The sequence below is a fragment of the Monomorium pharaonis genome, unplaced genomic scaffold, assembly GCF_013373865.1.
Source record: "Monomorium pharaonis isolate MP-MQ-018 unplaced genomic scaffold, ASM1337386v2 scaffold_509, whole genome shotgun sequence".
Lineage (NCBI taxonomy): Eukaryota > Metazoa > Arthropoda > Insecta > Hymenoptera > Formicidae > Monomorium > Monomorium pharaonis.
Window position 1 is genome coordinate 1 of NW_023415812.1, and position 18,996 is coordinate 18,996.

The window sequence follows — 18,996 nt, forward strand, 5'->3', positions numbered from 1 at the left end:
ATTGCTGATTTAATAAAAACGAGTCAGACATGAAGGTGAACCCGTCAACAACGGAGCTTGCTATATTTATCAATTGTCAACATTTCTATTATCAAAAAAGTAAAAAAAAAACAAAAAAAAAAAAAAAAATCATTTTGTCATAAAAACACAAGTAAAATTTCTAAATTTTTCGGAATTAAAAAAATTCTTGATCAACCAGGATGCTAAATATCTGCATATTTATTTTTTAATTATACTAATTAATTAATTATATTGTGTATATCCTCCACACATCATTTCCACTCCATGTGCAACTGTTTCAGGATCAATTTTACAAGTAGAAAACAAAAAACAACTACTCACTCTTTTGCTATTCCGTCCTTGTCCAATAGCTGTCAACTTCGTCCTTCTCTTTTATCTTTTCATCTCTCGTATTCCTATCCCTGCTTTTCCTTCATGGTACTCACAAAAGAGAGATTTAAATTTACTGCTAAAAAAAAGTTACAGAATTATTCCAACGACAAATGTTGTACATGAAATAAGGCAAGAAGCAACTCTGCAAAAGTGACGCTCCGATTCATCTTGTTTTGGCAGCACGTAAAATCGTACCTTAATCACATCTCTTGCACGGAGCGCTACAAATGACGCTCATTTACGTCCCAGATGCGACTGTTCCAGAAACGATCAATTACGCGGGTAGAAAATAGCAAACAAATAAATTACTCACTCCCTGGCTATTCTGCCATCGCCCGAACAAGCCTCTCAGACTTTTTCCGTTTCTCGCTATCGCACGTTTCCTGCTGTTCCTTCTCCTTCTTGGCCATTGTTGACACTCGCTTTTTTTTTTTTTTTTTTTTGAGAGCTTAATGTGCCAGATCTTCTGCAGATATACGGCACGTGTAACACTGGGCTTTCTCTCGTACTCTTTTACTGATTTTACTGCATTGAATGTTGTGTAGGTGTGTGTATGTGTATGTGTCGTATTTATGTAGATGGGTCAGTTATGGATGAGTGTATGTGTATATGTTTATGTATACGTGTTTGTCCGCATTGAATGAGCTCGGGTCCGCGTGTTGACACTCGCAATCGCGGAAAGGTTAGCATACGCTCTCGCGCCTATTAATCGCCAAAATATGATGATCGTGTGACACTTTACACGTCCGCGATTGCGATGTATCTTTTATTACGGCTAGAAGGTAACGTAAGAGAAATACAATCGCACGAAACAACGATCTATTCAAGAAATCGTACACAGGTTAACGTTCATAACAACAACTATGTAACTCGCGGCCAACTTCATGTTGATCTCGCGTGAGAAACTACGTGAGTCGATGTAATGGTTGACTAACCAAAAATATAAATGACGATTTGATATTATTGATACAATACGTTTCAAGTAACTTGCATAAATTTTTTGAAACGCGCGTGTTATCAATAAATTATCAACAAACTGTTTATTGATATGTATAAAACTATTAATCATGATCTTCCGATTTTTTTATTCATTTACAGATTCCGGAAATGGCGGGCAAATTAAATTTAAATTAGCGGAAAATTTAAAACATGAAATGATTTGACATAAAGATATGTTAAATTTTCAGTCTTTTAATTTGCATTTTAAATACATAAATTGCTTGCATAACAATTGTCTTGATATCGTTTATGAATCAAGTAGAAATTGTTAATTAATTGAAAGATATGCGATATTTATCTCAATAAGTCATATTTTTCGACATTTATCATTATTAAAAAATATAACGGAATAAATTTGTACACGCGTCAGACAAATAAAATGTTATTTGTAATTTTAAATGTTATCTAATGTTCCATCAATGATAATGCAATAACGTAAATTATTTAACTTTATTGCGTTATATTTTTAAATATTAAATAACATATTGTTATAACTTATATGCAGTGATTGTGATTTTATTTTTAAGTGTTGCTCGTATAGGGGCCACTTGCACCAAACTCCGATTGACCTAATAGTTGATTATTCCATTAGAATTGAGCAATCGCATTTGTTAATTTTGCTTAACGACAAATACGATTGGTCAATTCCAATGAAATAATCAACGATTAGGTTAATCAGAGTTTGGTACAAGTGACCCTAATAGTTCACTTTTCGAGTTGATAAAAACGCATAAAAATTAACATCATTGAATAATTAGGCTTTGGTATACTATATATACGAGTTATCACATAAATTTATATTTTTAATTACATTTATAAAATTTATAATTTTTTTTCTAAATTTTGTATTAAGAACTAAACTCTTAATCTATCGGTACTTTATCTAAAAAACAAAAAAATATGAAATAACATTTAGGTAAAACATACTTATCGTTTATCTTATTTATCGTTATCGTCTGTCATAAAGTTTATATGTACATCGCAAAAAAGTCAAACATATAAAGCGACAGTAAAGATGCATCGTCTAATGAAGATTTAATCTTCTTTTAAAGGTCAACAATTACTTACTAATATAATTAATACATATCAAAACGCATTTTTAAAACAAATGTTATACGCATCTACTTCAACACTGGAAATATAATAAAAGTATACATTTTCGAAAAGGAATATTAGGCTACCATTGCAGATCCTTCATGGCTATCTGATAGGTGGGACTATTGTCAGAGTAAAATTGCGAGTACCAACGGCGGTACGCGAGAATAGCACGGTCTTCGCGCACCAGGATTGGTTGCCGCTCGTATTTCTTGTAATTCCAGATTTTGATGTCGCGTTCAAACATTACACACTCGGCTAAAAAGATCAGATTGGCGTACGGTGTAAGCAGAGGTGGCGAGAAGATCTGATGAGTCACTCGCTGCAACAGTGGCTCGATCGGTGTTACCGTCTGCAAAATGCAGAAAGACCCAAAAGATGTGTTGATCACCAGCTCGACGTAGCTAGGTCCAATCTGCTCGGCGTGCACCTCAATCTCCATCAAGTTCAAGCTATTCAGCAGGACCAACTTGTGACACATGCGCAGGCCAGCCTTGTGCTTTTCCCTTTTGTCGAAACCATTTTCCACGATTGCAAGTTGACGATTCTCGTTGCTATTTTTGATTGGGTCGATTAATACACTGTTTAATTGGCACGTATCTTTACAGCTTCCGCGTCTGCGTTTGTTGCATCTTCGTCCGTTTTCGAGCAGTGCGGCCGCCATCCACTATTGACAATCCACACGTGCTGTGCTAGCCAGGACAAATTGCCAGGGAGAAACATGGCCGGACCGTGTACAGCGTTGAGATGTGCGGGATCGGCCCCATTTTCAGCTATTTCCTAATGTACAGCAACATTTATAATAAGTTACCGTCCAGATAAAAGTAACTCTTAAGAATTAAACAAATTAAAAAAATGAAATAAACGAATCTGTTTCTTTTTTTTCTTTCATCTGTAACTCTGGAGAATGATTCTCGATTCAATTCTCGATTCTCGAATAAACACTAATTTATTTGTTTTGTTACAATACATTCTGCAAACTGTAATAACTCTTTTCTTTCTTTTCCTGTCTTCCCCAAGTAGTTTTGTATTGTGGAATACATATTTCGCATTGCAAAGAATCGAATATCAACAAACCTGTATGTGGCAATTAATGAGGTACTCATTACGACCTTGAAAGCGCCATGTCCCATTGGTGATTTGTGTGTGCGGCTGAGGTTGCCAGTCCGGCTCAGCTGATTCAGAGTGGTACCAGACAAAGATAAGGTGATTCACTTCGCAGCACTTCCAAACTTTCGCTCGAGCAATGTGCGGAACTGTAAGAAAAAATAAATATTTAAATATAATTAGGATTAGGACAATTCCTGATAAATAAAGTTAATAATTGTGGGTAATTAGGCCAGCACGCGATGTATGTTGTCGCAATCCGCTATGGGCAGTCAAATATTTGCGTTATATGTTAAAATGTACAAACAAGCATCTCAATGCAAGAATGTCCAGAATGCAGAAAAAAATAAAATACTAGACTATTGTCTGAAATATACGAAACTGAAATTACGTAGAACTTATCAATACCCTTTTCAGTATAAGGTATATTCGCACAGTAGCCGTCCTCTCCGCGAAATGTCCAGCTGTGGAAAGGGCATTCCAGGCAGTCTCCCTTGACACGACCACCCTCGGCCATATTTGCCCCTAAATGCGGGCAGTACGCGTCTAAAATGTTGACAACGCCTCTTTCGGTTCTTTAAGAAATGGATTACATAATGAATATATACAGAACATTTTATTCCAAGTTTCAGATATATCTTAAAAGATGTATGAGATAAGGAAAATTAGTCGGTAAGAAAATTTTGCATTCATGACGTACCTGAATACCGCGAAATTTTCACTAAGCGCCGATACGTGTTTTACCTGACCCTTTTTTATTTGCGTACTTTCGAGTAGAGCAAACCATCCATTTGGATAAACCGGCGGTAGATTACCCACTTTCCTCCTCTTTTTGACACCCGCGTACCAAATGCCACCAGTTGGCCGCGTGGTACTCTCATTTCTCAGATCCTTCGAGAAGTTACAAATTATCAAAACATTTTGCAGCAAAAACGTAGAAAATATTTCACGTAAAGATTTCTCGGTCATATCACTTACTTTCACCCAATTGAATTTGAAGAAATACGCAAAATAGACGAGGAGAGCCAGCAGGGTGGTTGCAATCGCGACGCACCATTCCAACATTGTCAATTCTTATTTCGGTGTTCCGTGCTTTTCCTTCAGCTTTCTTATCTTGACGTACAAATAGACGCAAGTTTCCTCGCGAGTTCTCTTCTTCTGTTTTATGGCATCCGTCTCCCATAGAGTTTACTGGGACGATACAACTATTTCACACGCAAAAAATGTAAAAGTACAAAGAAAAATGTTGAAACACAACAAAAATATTAAAATACAAAAGATGAAGTATTAAATTGAATATTAAGGCGATCGATCGCAACATTCAAAAATTTTAATCAATACAAAACACCATACACACTTGCACCCAACTTTGCGAGACACAACGTGTTGTTCTCCGCGCTTCGTCGAAAGTCTTTCCAGATCTAACTCACTGCCTCCATAGTGATCGGATGGTGGGGACGATACACATGAATTGAACGGTTCAATTACAAAGCAAAAATACAATATACACAAAAGTAATCGCGCACCTTTGCTGTGGGAGAAATAAACAAGCGTGCAAAAGCAAAACGGTAGGAAATGCCAGAAAAGGCTGACGAGAATAAAAGTTAGAAAAAAGAAAGAAAAAGAGAAAGAGTTAGACTTGATAGAGGATGAAGAGAAGAAGAGAGGAAGAAAGCTACTGGCGAAGAAGACGGTGATGCGCGCGTTTGCCAGTAGCCGGGACAAAAAGGGCAAGGAGACCTCCTGAAGGGACAGGACAAGGACAAGGACAAGGACAGTGCGTGACGCACGAGAAAACGGGATAAAGAGAGAGATAGAAAGAAGAGCGATAATGAATGCGCGATACAATTTAGTTAGTATGTAAGTGCACGTGTGCATCAGCGACGTGCATATGAGAGACCTATAACTGGAAGGCTGTAAGGGACGGACGAGCGACGTAGAAGATTGGAGAACGGGGCAAACCCGGGAGACATGAAAGAGGAATGCGCGAAGCAAGTAGGGCAGGCGAAAGAAAAAGAAATTAAGGGCTCGCTAATGGAAAAGGACGCGCTAGTATAGAAAAGAAGAGACCGTTCAGGACTTATAAGGGTTTTCAGGCAACTGAAACGCACGAGGGATCCATCTATGGCTTATATACACCGGTCGTATCTTGCCGACCGACCGACCGGCCGCTTCTCTATCGAAATGCCGTGTTTTTTCCCTTGAGGCGCCGCGTTGCTGCTCGTCACCGATCGACTCAGCGCGGTGTCGTGTCACGTAAACGGTTAACCGATTATGTATGCCCGACCATGGACGGAGACGCGGACGAGCGAACGAGCGGCTTATATATCGTGCCACCTATATCACTGGATCTAAAACCGCCACACGGCTCCTCTTCCTCTTCTTCCCTCCTCCTCTTCCTTCCTCTCTTTCCTTGCTTCTTTAGCATCCTCTTCGTCTCGAGCGACCGGTCACAGTGCCTTCCTTTATCAAGACTGTATATCGATCGCGATGCTACCAACTCACTGATGTATCCGTCCGTCCATCCGCTTAGCATATCGATTCCAATGGAAAAAACATCGGCAAAGATTCACATTTATATTCTGACGTTCCAGGCCTCATGCACCAACATGAACGTGTACTTCTTCTTTTTCTTGGCAGAATATGATCGTATCCCTCTCTTTCCAGTTCATCTCGGTATCTTGTAATTGACGCTGCCGCCGACAGCAATCGTCTATGTAAACTTTTTCTAGAAACTTCCAAAATCTTTACGTCGAAAAATTTAGTTTCGTTTTTCAAACATTCGAAAGGTATCGTGTGAACGCAACGGAAGATTCTTCGTCCAAGCGAAATATGAGTCAAGACATCAGGTCATATGAAGAAAGGCTTTAATCGAAAAACTTGAAACAAGAGAAGCACACACGTAACATATAATAAAGTTATAACACTCTGTAGATATTATTAAATGTTTAGGGCATTTTTATTTTTATTTTTTAATATTACGAACACCTGGCAAAAGAGCATTTTCTATGCTTTTTCTAAAAAAAAATTTGACTCTAGGAAATCTAGGAAATCTAATCCTGTTGCAGGCCTCAGTTTGCATATCAAAGATTAAAGATCTAGAATGTTTTAAAAAACTGCCTTGACTCACAAATGACACCCTCGTCATGTGTAGAATGATTATTTTATACTCGTAAATTTTTATTTCTCTTTTATCTTGAACTAATCTTCGTTTATATTAAAAACATTTTATAAACTATGTATATTAAAATTTATAAGTGATTATTTTGAGCTGAAATGTGAGAAATATCACTATTATTTTTACATTCAATTATTGTTATTCAATAGTATTATTCAAAAAATGTTTCTTTGTAATTAGTTAAAGATTTTTTAACGCTACAATGCATAATAATAAAAAATGCATTATTTAAAATATAAATGCTATATATCTAATTCATTCATATATATTAAAATACATCATTTTCAGATTGTTGAATAATTCAATTTATATAAAACAATATAAACACTTACATCTCATGCTTTTATTTTGAAACAAAATTAACTGCTATCATTAAGTTATTTTCTATAATCCTATTTCCATAATTCTGAATAATGGATTGTTAGTTTTATCTCTCTCATCAAACTGAAACATTCTTCTTTTTATCGGATGAAAATGTAATGGAGAAGAGAAAGAATTACACAGGTGACCTGCAAGAATTTTCTAATTGAGAATAAAATCTATTCTGATCGCAGCTCGGTCACAGTTTTTGTAATTTAAAAATCTGTGTCAGGTCACTAGCCATTCACTGTCTTAAACATTCTGAGTAAGCGTAAGCAAGCCGCGCGACCACCTGAGATGGTGTAACGTGTCACATCCCTGATGCACGCGGAGAACAAATTAATTATTCAAACGCGTAGCGAAAAAAAGACGAAGAAACGAGAGATCTACGCCGAGAGATCAGAGATGTCGATAGCCGCCCTTGTAAATGGCACGTTTTCCTATTTATATCAAGATACCTGTCTTTCTCTCCTCTTCCTCTCATCTCTCTTCTTTTCTGTCTACCTTTCTGCCGGGTCCTAACGCTAGCCGTCCGCCACGATGTATAATATTATTCGGTGAGACGCCAATAATGAGATCGTTTACGTTCGCTCTTATGCTCGCTCGCTCGTTCGCTCATGGCTCGTGTTGGTCAAAACAACGTGCAGGACAGGACGGATGGCTAACACGTACTATACTGCGTGGCAACAACCAAAATGTTTAAACAATGCGTCAGCTCAAAAGTGCTTAACCACCGTTTTACGCGACGGAGAACACAGGGCGATCGTCTTTCAGCTCTCAGTTGGTACTCGAAACATACTCCTAAGTAAAACGGTCCTCCCTGGAGTGACTTAAAAATCTATAAAATAAAAAATTGAAGAGTAATAAGACTGAAATATGAAAAATTATTTCCGTTAGTCTGGTTTAACATTTATTTATTAAAAAATATTAAGAAATTATTTGTACATTGGTAGCAATCATTTCTTTATTGAAGTTAACACATTCAAAAGTATGTATAATCAAACTTAATGTAATTTAAAAAAGACGTAATTCTTTTATTTACATTAACTTGAAATTTACTATTCTTTAAGATGCTGTTTAATTTTTGTATTTCATTTAAACAGGGAAGGAGAAATTTTTGTGATCGCGGAATCATGCACAACTGTCTACATGACGGTAAAGGAGGGGGAAAGATTTTGCAACAAAATCATTGTAGTAACATTTGTATGAAAACTACAAAAGGCGTACTTCATTGTACAAGAAGTCCCATTTTTGCAGTTTGTCTCTTGGTTCTAAAAAAATTCATGAATAATGAAATTCATGAAAAGTATGTACTCCCTTAAAGTTAAATAATTGTATAAGTAATGCTATAAGAAAAAGTCATGTAATATTTTTAATAAGAAATAATATGTAGAAACTTACTACTATTGCGTAACCATATAAAATATGTCTGTAATTCAATTTTAGTGAAAATTAGAGTAAATGCTTTCCATTGAAAATTCTTCCATTTAAAGAATCTTTATAAACACACATGTTGAAAAATCTATCAATTTTACCGCACTAATTAGATATTTTAATAAATATATAATATATACAATAATAAATAAATAACAATAATAAATAAATAAATAATATATACAATAAATAAATATATATATACAATAAATATATACAAAAAATATATATATATATACAATAATAAATAAATAACAATAATAAATAAATAAATAATAATAGCAATAATAAATAATAAATAATAACAACAATAACAATAATAATAACAACAAGTAGTAATCATAACAATATTAATAACAATAGCAATAATAAATAATATAAATAATAATAACATCAATAATAAATAATAATAACGATAGTAACAACATTAATAATAATACGATAGTAACAATAATAATAACATTAATAATAATATAAATAATAATATAAATAATAATTGCATTTTTTTAAGTCAAAAGGCGTTGAATTGGGGAGACAAATTTAATATGGTTCTACTTTGGTCACTGGCCTTTCGTTTAATAATAACTTGTGTTTAGTAATACTTGCATCTTTGATGCTGCACACTTTATGTTTTTCTATATATTTTCTAATAATTGCACAGGCTTCTGAATCTTCTGAATTCGAACCGGCCTGGGATGGACCCGCCTCTATCCGGGAAGGACCGGCCTGGTTTGTTTGGGGCGTATTGTACTCTCTTATCATTTCGTTTATTTCTTCTTTATTAGAATGTAGAGCGCGAACGATTTTTTTTAATTTGTGTGCTCTTCCGCTCTTTCGGCCCATAGCTAGAAGATTTGTTTGGAAACGATTAGAATGATCAAATTTTACTTCAAAATGGATTGTAGTAAAGAAAAGTACACTTTATTGCACTATAGTGCAGACTTAAGGGGATGCTAAAATTGTTCTGTTTTACCGATAATTTTATTTCTCACTAAACTTTTGCATTTACAAATTGCATTTACAGAATTAAAAATCCTTCTCCAGAATTAACATATCATGTTTGTATAATGTACATCGATTATATTTTCATTGTGATAAAAGATTGCACTAATAATTTTATATTTATTTGCATTGAGAGATAAAGTTAAGTTGAAATTATAAAATTATTTGCTTTGTCCCTTTTTTATTTCTTTCATTTTCTCGCATTCTCTTTACCTCTTTCTTTTTCTCGTTTCTCTTTCACCATCTTTTTATTCTCTCTTCTATACATATATTATATATCTATAATTGTAATTATAGCTTGAATATTCACAAGCTTAAAATTTTATTATTAATATTTTTGACATTTTCATATATATCATGTATTTGTTTGTTATATATTTATTTCATTTTTATTAACTTATTAGATTTTTTCACGTACCATTTACCATTTACATTACAAAATAATTTTTTTAATATTTTGGTTTTATAAAATTGTATGTAGGCATATTGTGAAGTCCCTTAAAGGACAAACCGGCTTTGCGTGTATGTGTGCATGTATATGTAAATCTGTTGAAAATAACTCATGTAAACTTTTTCGCGCAAGGAATCTCGAGATTTTAAAATTATCAAGTTTATTATATTTTTTTTGCGTACCATATTCACGTACAATATTCACCACTTACATTACGAAATAATTATATTTTAGTTTTATAAGATTGTATGTGGGCGCATTGTGAAGCCCCTTTATGAACAAACTGGCTTTGGCGTGTGTGTACATGTAAATTTGTGGAAAATAATCCAAGTGAGCTTTTTCGCGCAAGAGATTATGAGATCTCAGAAATGAGTATACCAATTTTAATCGGAGTAATCGCAATCAAAAGCTCACATCAATATTGTATAACAAAATTGCCATTAGATTTTTGATTATGATTTTAGTTTCTGAGATATTTTAACTGAAAGTGAATTTGACAGCTAAATTCCAGATAAAGCTTAGTAGCGGCGTGATATTTGCGCAGTAAACTTTGCATCATTTGTGTCATGCAGCAGATTCTTTATGTACTTGGCGTCGCGCCGCTATCGCGTCACTTGAAATTTATTAAAATTCATTAAAACTCATTTATAAAATTCATTAAAATTCATTAAAACTCATTTAATTTATTAAAATTTTATAAAATTCATTAAATTTACTTTATAGTTATTTAACAAAAAAATAAATTATATGAATTTTAATAAATCTTAAAAAAACCTTAATAAATTTTAATTAATTTTAATTAAATTTAACGAATCTTACTGAATCTTAATAAAAAGGGGTCAATTGAGAGATTTTCAGTAAAAATTTTAGTAATATATTTTCATCAGGGTAATGATACCATTTTGAAAAAGAATACAGATTAATTTGAAACTGTTATTTAATTGTTATACAAATATAAATCTAGTAACATTGTTGAGTGCTATTGAATTATGAAATTATTTACTTTATTCTTTACTTTATCAAATATTTATCAAATATATTATAAACAAATGTTCAATTAGTGTTATATACATGCTATAACGTAAAATAAAATACAAATTATAAAAGCTAGTCGAATTACTATACAATATTTAATATTTTAAAATTTAAAATTAAATATTTAAATATTTAAATATAAAATTTAAATATTTATTATTGTCTATATAAATACAAAACGTTAAATAATTAAAATATTATTAATAATTAAATATTATTAAATAAATTATGTTATTAAATAAAGTAAAATATTGTACAATATAATTGTATAAATTGTAAATTGTATATGTACAAATATGTTTATATAATTATTATACAAACTTATAGATATTTATTTTTTTTTATTTTTTATAATAGCTAAACTAAACTTAATAGTAATGTACACTAAGTACCTCATAAAATTAAATTAAGTCATTTAACAACATTTATCAAACATGTTGTTATTAAATGTTTATATATGTAGTAACAAATACTAAATTAGCAATATTAATGAAACATATTAATACGTTATTTTGTATAGTGGGAGAGCAATGCGCGCCGTGTTTATGTTATGATTGTCAAACTGAAATTTCATGACAATAGGGAAAGTAATAAGCGTTGGGTTCGGAATTTGATCGAAATGTGCAGATCATGTCTTACATTGATCTAATAGATTATATAGCTTTTTAATTTAACATAAATGCAACTTCTGAAAATTAACTTTTACTCTAATTTAAGTTAAATTAGAAGCGCCCCGATTGATCACGTTACAATTGACCACATTATTTTTAACAATGAATGCTATGAGTTTTTCTGTTGAACCACCAATTAGAAAAGTTGTGGTCAATTGGGACGTGGTCAATCGGGGCGCTCCCGTTAAATTAATCTTATGCGTGCAAAACTAAATAAATTTTATTACGGATTTCTTTATTAAAAAACTCTTATCTTCTTTGTACCAAATAAAAGAGAACGTACAAGGAATGCCAAAACCAAAGTGTAGTCAGCAACAAGGATCGCAGATTCTGCTACTATATAACATATAATCAATATTTCTTAATTTTTCTTTAATTTACTATTTTCTATAATTTACTTTTTTACTTACTATCAATACAAAATTATCAATTATTAATCCCGGTAGCCAGTGTTTCTAGATCGTGGGATTTCTCTTTTAAGTATATATACTCTATTATATACGGAAGAGGAATGCCAACAGTGCCAGCACTGAAAGTGAGCCAAGGCCGGTATTCATATTTAGGTTCCTGAAAAAGTTCACGTGAAATGAGACTGAGCGGAAAATGAAAAGTGGAAAGTTTCACGTGAAATTACATGATCGATGCCGTGATCTAACAGGAACCAAGAGCAAGAATCAATCGTGTTGAAGAATTTTACAACAGTTGCAAAGCTGCTTTGAACGCAGACGATCGTCACTGCGTGTATTTGTCCTTGAGGCTTGCTAATCGCCCACGCAATCGGTAAGTTTCTGATGACGAGCGCGGCAAATTCCTGTTTCTTCTTTTCACAACGCGTAAAGTTGTAAGAAGGGAAAAAACCGCATGTCGCGGCTTGTTTTGCATAATACCAGTTGGTGATTATCGTCAATTGTTTAGGTTTAGGTTTAGGTTCTAGATATGCGTGATGTTGTTTTCTTTATTTTTTTGTTTTGAGCTCTAAATTCTAATGCAGATTAAAATAAAATTTAATCCGAGATGAGATTCACCTCGGTTTAACTTTTAATTATCTCAGAACTAGACCTGTAGATCTCAACTGCAATGTTTAGAGCTTAGAACAAAGATCGAAAAAAGCACAATTAGATGTGTGGAGTTTATTAAACCTTGGACAATTTAAAAATTTGTGTAATAATACAAAATTTTTAGACTACTCTAAATTAAGGTCTTTAGATAATTGTACAGACAAAATTTTGGCATAACTCACAGAATCGTATCTCATAACTTTTTTTAATTACAATGATAGAGCGCATAAAAAAATATATATACAGAGATTGCAGTTTAAAAAAAATATCTAGAGCTTTTGTACTTCACATTAATAGTGATACATTAATATTCTATTTTAATAGAAAGTTTTTTACTGTTTAATTATTAAGATTAAAAACTTAAAAGTAGCCAGGCAAAATTTGTAGTTTATTCCATGTACATTTATAAGAAAAAGAGATAAATACCTGTAGACAAAAAGAGAAGAAAAGCATGTATTAACATATATAATTTCGTTTTTGCGAGTACTTCAAAATTAAACGAGATGTCGAGTCGATGCAATATCTTATATATACGTTATATCTTATATGAACATTGCAAGTTTGCAGAGAAGTGAATTAGCTAGAAGCTAGCTACCAACAGAAATGCATCGCTGAGACAGTTTGAAAAACAGATTATCGTTCGGATCAGAGTGTGTGTGACAATCTTCAATACATAATCTAAAGAACAAAATGTCTCAACTAAACATCAATACGGACAAGCGAGGACAAGGAGTCGCAAGCACTTCCGCGTCGACCGTGTCCGCCCTGAGCAGTTCCACCGACTTAGCAAGCCTCTTCGAATGTCCCGTTTGCCACGATTATGCGCTTCCACCTATTCTGCAGTGTCAGAGTGGACATCTAGTCTGCACAAATTGTATACCGAAGCTCTCCTGCTGCCCCACATGCAGGGGTCCACTGGGTACGTTCAGATTTTCTCAAGAAATTTATTTTTCTTTGCTGTTGAGATTGCATTTAACCAGATAACATTTGGTCAACGTAGGTAACATCCGTAATTTGGCTATGGAAAAGATGATAAGTAATGTCATGTTTCCATGCAAATATTCCACCAGTGGTTGCACAGTTGTCCTGGTGCACACGGAAAAGGAAGATCATGAAAATGCGTGTGAGTTCTGTCCATACAGCTGTCCCTGTCCAGGCGTGTCCTGCAAATGGCAAGGATCGCTGGAACAAGTGATGCCACACCTTGTTACAAGTCACAAAAGAATTACATTACGAGGTATTGAATTTTTGCTGTTTAATCGCAGTTGTAGTTTATTTCTTTATACTTATATTGTCCTCTGTGTAATTTTCTCTAGGCGATGAAATTATTTTTTTGGCAAGCAACATTAATTTTCCTGGAACCAGGGACTGGATCATGATACAATCTTGTTTTGGCCATCATTTTATGCTGGTGCTCGAGAAACAGGAGAAATCTGATGGGTCTGAACAGTTCTTTGCGATGGTACAATTGATTGGCTCTAGGAAGCGAGCAAAACACTTTGCTTACAGGTTAATTTAAATATGTAGTTGTGTTATTTGCCTAAAAGTATTTTTTTTAATTTAAGCAAATTATTAGCCTTTCGTCTGCATATTTTTACTTTCTTTATCTGTAAAGCTGGGTCTTTTCTGTAGTTATATTTTTTTCACTGTTTTTGGTTTTTGAATAATTTAGAAAAGCTCAAGATTTCTTTTCAATCTCTTTATTACCAAGTTTTAATTCAAATGTTAAAACTTTTATATAAAAGTTGACATTTTGCTTTGCTAAAGAAAGATCTAGATTGCAGACAGAGGGTTAATAATTTTTCACTCTTTCCTCTTGTGTATAAATATCTTTTATTTTAATTCAACTGTTGCGTCCAACAGATTAGAGCTAATTGGGCTTACAACATGCCACACATATGAAGGTATATCACGTTCTATTCATGAGGGTGTATCGTCCACGATTTTGAATTCTGATTGCTTTGTATTTGACACTTCCATCGCACAGCAGTATGTTTACAATGGAGACCTAGGGATGTGCGTTACGATTTATCTGGTCTGTAGCGATTCCGTAACTGATCCTTAAGAGGTATCAGTATCGTTATTCTGTATTGATAGAAATATTAATGTTTATTTTTTCTCGAGATATTATTGTATAACATTTATTATATAAAATCTCTACGTTATTTGTAATAAATTAGCATTAAAAAAAATTTTTTTGTATTATAATTTAAGCTCCCCCTAACACTTTAATTAATACTTAACAAAAATCCGTTAAAATTGTAAATTATTCCATTAATTAATCCATGATATATTGACGAAATAGTGTGCACGTTGCTCGGCAAGTTAATTACCGACACGATTATTCACGGCTGTTTGGGTAGGAAAAAAGCCCGGATCAATCAAAAGGTGCGATTCACTCGCTGCTACTGATATGAACGCTTCGGAACGTTTGATTGATCAATCGAAACACGGCAAACTTCACGAACTAACGAATCGAAGAATGGCTTCGAGGCGCTTGTAGCGTCTGTGGTCACGTATCGCACAATAAACAAAGCTTTCCCCTCCTCTCTTCGACGCCTCATGAAAATGGCGCTTTAGAGCCGAGATCGAGCCGCCCATGATGTAAAAATGCAGTTGCATGCCTCTGGAGGGGATGAAGAAATAAGGGCAAGGACCAATCATATTAAAGAATCAGCGAGTGCTTAGTGTATGATTGGTTCTTGCCGTTAATTCTTTATCCCCCTCCAGGCGTGGCTATGTGACAGAAGTATGAAATCTACGCTGCTGATTGAGCCTTGGTCGCAGGGGTTCCCGAATTTCCCGGGTGCGTGATTCTCACGCGCGTCTTCTCGTCTACACGAGACGGACAATCCGCGACGGACGTTACCGTCGAGGAAGCGAAGTTGATAAAGCGTAACTCACGAGCGAAAAAGTTTTATTTTGATAAGAACGACTTTACGCGAGGAACGCGCCAGGCGCTCAGTGAGCACAGAGTCCAGCCGGGGAAACATTATTTCGACGTCGAAGCCGGAGCTTCAAGATGGGCGTCCCAAAATTCTTCAGATACATAAGCGAGAGATACCCTTGCCTCAGCGAGGTCGTGAAGGAACATCAGGTATTCTATCAGAAGGGAGAGAGCAATAGAATGTATGTATATACGTGTATGTGTATGTGTGTGTGTGTTGGGAGTGAGGAGAGATGAAAAAAAAAAACAATAAAAATCCTTGAACGACGAGATGTCTTCTTCTTCTTCATCCTATTATACTGTTTTTCATCTTTGTTTTTTATTACATCCAGGCAAGATTTGTCTTCCCTTGCAAACAGCAATTTTTTAAAATAAAAAAATGACTTTTACAACCTCATAACTATGAGTCTAACTCCATTTGTTTGCTTTCTTTCTCTTTTGCAGATACCAGAGTTTGATTATTTATACTTGGACATGAATGGTATCATACATACTTGTTCCCATCCAAACGACGACGTCTGCTTTCGTATCTCCGAGGAGATGATGTTCAAAAATATATTTCATTACATAGAAGTACTGTTCAACATGATCCACCCACAAAAACTATTCTTCATGGCGATTGACGGTGTTGCGCCTAGAGCCAAAATTAATCAGCAGAGGGGTCGGCGTTTCAGATCTGCCAAGGATGCTGAATTGCAGGAGGCAAAAGCTAAGGCCAAGGGTATCCCGATACCAAGCGAAAAGAGATTTGATTCCAATTGCATTACCCCAGGAACACTTTTTATGGCCAAGCTGGGTGAGCAGATCAAGCGTTTCATCGAACACAAGATTTCCACTGATGAGGCATGGATGAAATGTAAAGTGCTATTCAGTGGTTCTGAGGTATTCTTTCGCTGATGTAATATGAAAGAGACAAATATAGGCCCACTGCACCTACCAAGGAACAAATAAGAAATTAAACCAATGAAAAAACCAATATAATATATATATTTACAAGTAAAAAGATTATTTCCATAGATCCAGGTCTGTGGAAATTAAATCTAGAAAATGTTGCTTAACTTACAATTTATTATTTAATGTCTTTTTTGTTTTTTTCAAATAGTTATTTGCTGGAGATTGGTAAATAAATGATACAGTGATTATAATTTGTCCCTCTTTTTTTATAACAATAAAACTTGTTATTATTTGATAACTCGTAATGGATTGTATTTGTTTTAGGTCCCTGGTGAGGGGAGAACATAAGATTATGGATTACATAAGGTACATGAAAGCAAGCGAGGGTTACGACAGCAACTCTAGACACTGTTTATATGGTCTGGATGCTGATTTAATAATGTTAGGTCTCTTTTCGCATGAACCAAATTTCTCTCTTTGAGAGAAGAAGTCAGTTCGGTAAACAGCAAGTGAAGACCACCCCTGAGGAGACAAAGTTCTGTCTTCTTCACTTGTCACTTTTACGAGAGTATATAGAGCATGAGTTCTCGCCAATCAAAGATAAGCTGTCCTTTTCATTTGATATTGAGAAAATAATCGACGACTGGGTTTTGATGGGATTTCTGGTAGGAAACGATTTTATTCCCCATCTGCCATATTTACATATTGCTAACGGTGCACTGCCATTCTGTACCGTGCATATATGGAAGTATTACCGACGCTAGAAGGTAACGTTATCAATTATTATCTTGATGAAAATTTATTTGTACAGTGAAATAAACATTATTTTGCTTCAGGTTACATAAATGAATCGGGAACATTAAAGCTCGATCGTTTTGAAAAGTTTATGGAGAAACTTAGTCGTTTAGATGTAGAACAGTTTAATGAGCATTATGCTGATATAAAATTTTTTGAAAGTAAGACCGGTAGAAAACCTAATGAAACTGAACGTCACGTATATAAAAAATTAGAAGATGGTTTGGAGACTTCGTCTCCAAAGAAAACGCAAAACAAAGATTAGACGCTCTTATTAAAAGTACTACAGAAATGGTATTTATTTAAAATAATTTTAATACTATGGGCAGAGATAAAAATAAGTGATAATTAATACTTTGCAACACAGTCTTTAGGTAATTTTGACGATGACGATGATGTCTTTATAGAATATAGGGATAACATGGATGTAATAATAGATGATGAATCTGATAGTGATATATATAACATGGAATTTGTACAACATAAGAAAGATTACTATATGAACAAGTTAGAATATGAAAATGTTGACGAGTGAGTATTTTATACACGTATAATTTTACACAAAATATGTTATAAGATTGATATTCCATTTATTTTCATAATTACATTTTTAGGGTGGTTTTACGCTCACAGGCTGAAGGCTATGTGAGAGCAATACAGTGGAATTTGCATTATTATTATCATGGCTGTTGCAGCTGGTCATGGTATTATCCACATCACTACGCACCATACATTTCAGATATAAAAGATTTCAAAGATTTAAAGTTAGAGTTCGAGTTAGGAGAGCCATTTCTACCTTTTCAACAATTGCTAGCTGTCTTACCAGCATATAGCAAAGATCTGTTACCAGAGGCATTTCAATCGCTATTGACAGAGGAATCTTCTCCTATTATTGAATATTATCCGCATGATTTTAAAACTGATCTAAATGGAAAACGACAAGAATGGGAAGCGGTCGTACTTATCCCATTCATTGATGAAAAACTGTTATTGTCTGGTATGTAATACTCTTTTTTTTTTTAATAGTTCGAAAATATCCATATTGAGTGTAAAATAATTAAATTTAATTAATAAATTAATAAAATGTTCTGTTTGGTTTCTCTATTTGTCTACTTGTAGCTATGCAGCCACACTTACCAAGATTAACAATGGAAGAGCAAGCAAGAAACAAATATGGACCGATGTGTCTGTATTCGTATACCGACGAAGTCGGAAGTGTTCACAAGGCAACATTATACTTTCCAGAATTTACCAGCCATGCTCAAGTAAAATTAATGAATCGCGATGACATTTTCGTTCCAAGGGAACGATTAGTCAGAGGATTGTCTCTTGGTTTTGATCTCAAACTTTATTATCCAGGATTTCCTATACTGCGACACTTGGATCATAAGGCACATTTGGAAAAAAGCAAAGGTATATATATTAATTAAAATTGGATATTTATCTCGAATCTTATACAAATTGTTGCATAATTAACCTTTTTAGGTCAAGGTATTTCAACAACCTTCGGTTGGAGATAATATGATTCTAAGTCTAATATTGAAGCCGACACCAAATGTGGCAAGTTTAGCGTCGGA

General features: G+C 34.0%; 3 protein-coding genes and 1 long non-coding RNA gene across 4 annotated transcripts; 2 read left to right on the plus strand and 2 right to left on the minus strand.

The window, feature by feature from the left end:
• Positions 1–2,543: 2,543 nt before the first annotated feature.
• Positions 2,544–5,323, minus strand: LOC118644101 (cholesterol 7-desaturase-like). The gene is given in 6 exon segments (XM_036294889.1): positions 2,544–3,078; positions 3,081–3,267; positions 3,565–3,743; positions 4,003–4,169; positions 4,295–4,485; positions 4,573–5,323. Coding segments are annotated over 6 exon segments (1,320 nt in total). The 5' UTR covers positions 4,660–5,323; the 3' UTR covers positions 2,544–2,569.
• A 1,747-nt stretch (positions 5,324–7,070) lies between these two features.
• Positions 7,071–8,687, plus strand: LOC118648554. Its single transcript, XM_036294888.1, has 2 exons — positions 7,071–7,912; positions 8,236–8,687. The coding sequence occupies exons 1-2, from the start codon at positions 7,790–7,792 to the stop codon at positions 8,452–8,454; spliced, it is 342 nt and encodes a 113-aa protein (XP_036150781.1). The 5' UTR covers positions 7,071–7,789; the 3' UTR covers positions 8,455–8,687.
• A 2,721-nt stretch (positions 8,688–11,408) lies between these two features.
• Positions 11,409–14,978, minus strand: LOC118648553. The gene is made up of 2 exons (XR_004965326.1): positions 12,136–14,978; positions 11,409–12,061 (listed from the first exon to the last, which is right to left on the minus strand). It is a non-coding gene; the product is annotated as an uncharacterized LOC118648553 (long non-coding RNA).
• A 50-nt stretch (positions 14,979–15,028) lies between these two features.
• Positions 15,029–18,986, plus strand: LOC118648552 (5'-3' exoribonuclease 1-like). Its single transcript, XM_036294887.1, is given in 12 exon segments — positions 15,029–15,880; positions 16,175–16,612; positions 16,949–16,960; positions 16,962–17,101; positions 17,103–17,347; positions 17,350–17,391; positions 17,461–17,679; positions 17,682–17,713; positions 17,787–17,950; positions 18,034–18,416; positions 18,539–18,832; positions 18,905–18,986. Coding segments are annotated over 12 exon segments (2,079 nt in total). The 5' UTR covers positions 15,029–15,805; the 3' UTR covers positions 18,940–18,986.
• The last annotated feature ends 10 nt before the right edge of the window (positions 18,987–18,996 follow it).

Coding starts and splice junctions, on each gene's coding strand:
- LOC118648554 (XM_036294888.1), top strand. CDS start 7,790: ATGGCTAACACGTACTATACTGCGTGGCAACAACCAAAATGTTTAAAC. Junction 7,913..8,235: donor CGATCGTCTTTCAGCTCTCA/GTTGGTACTCGA, acceptor TCATTTAAACAG/GGAAGGAGAAATTTTTGTGA.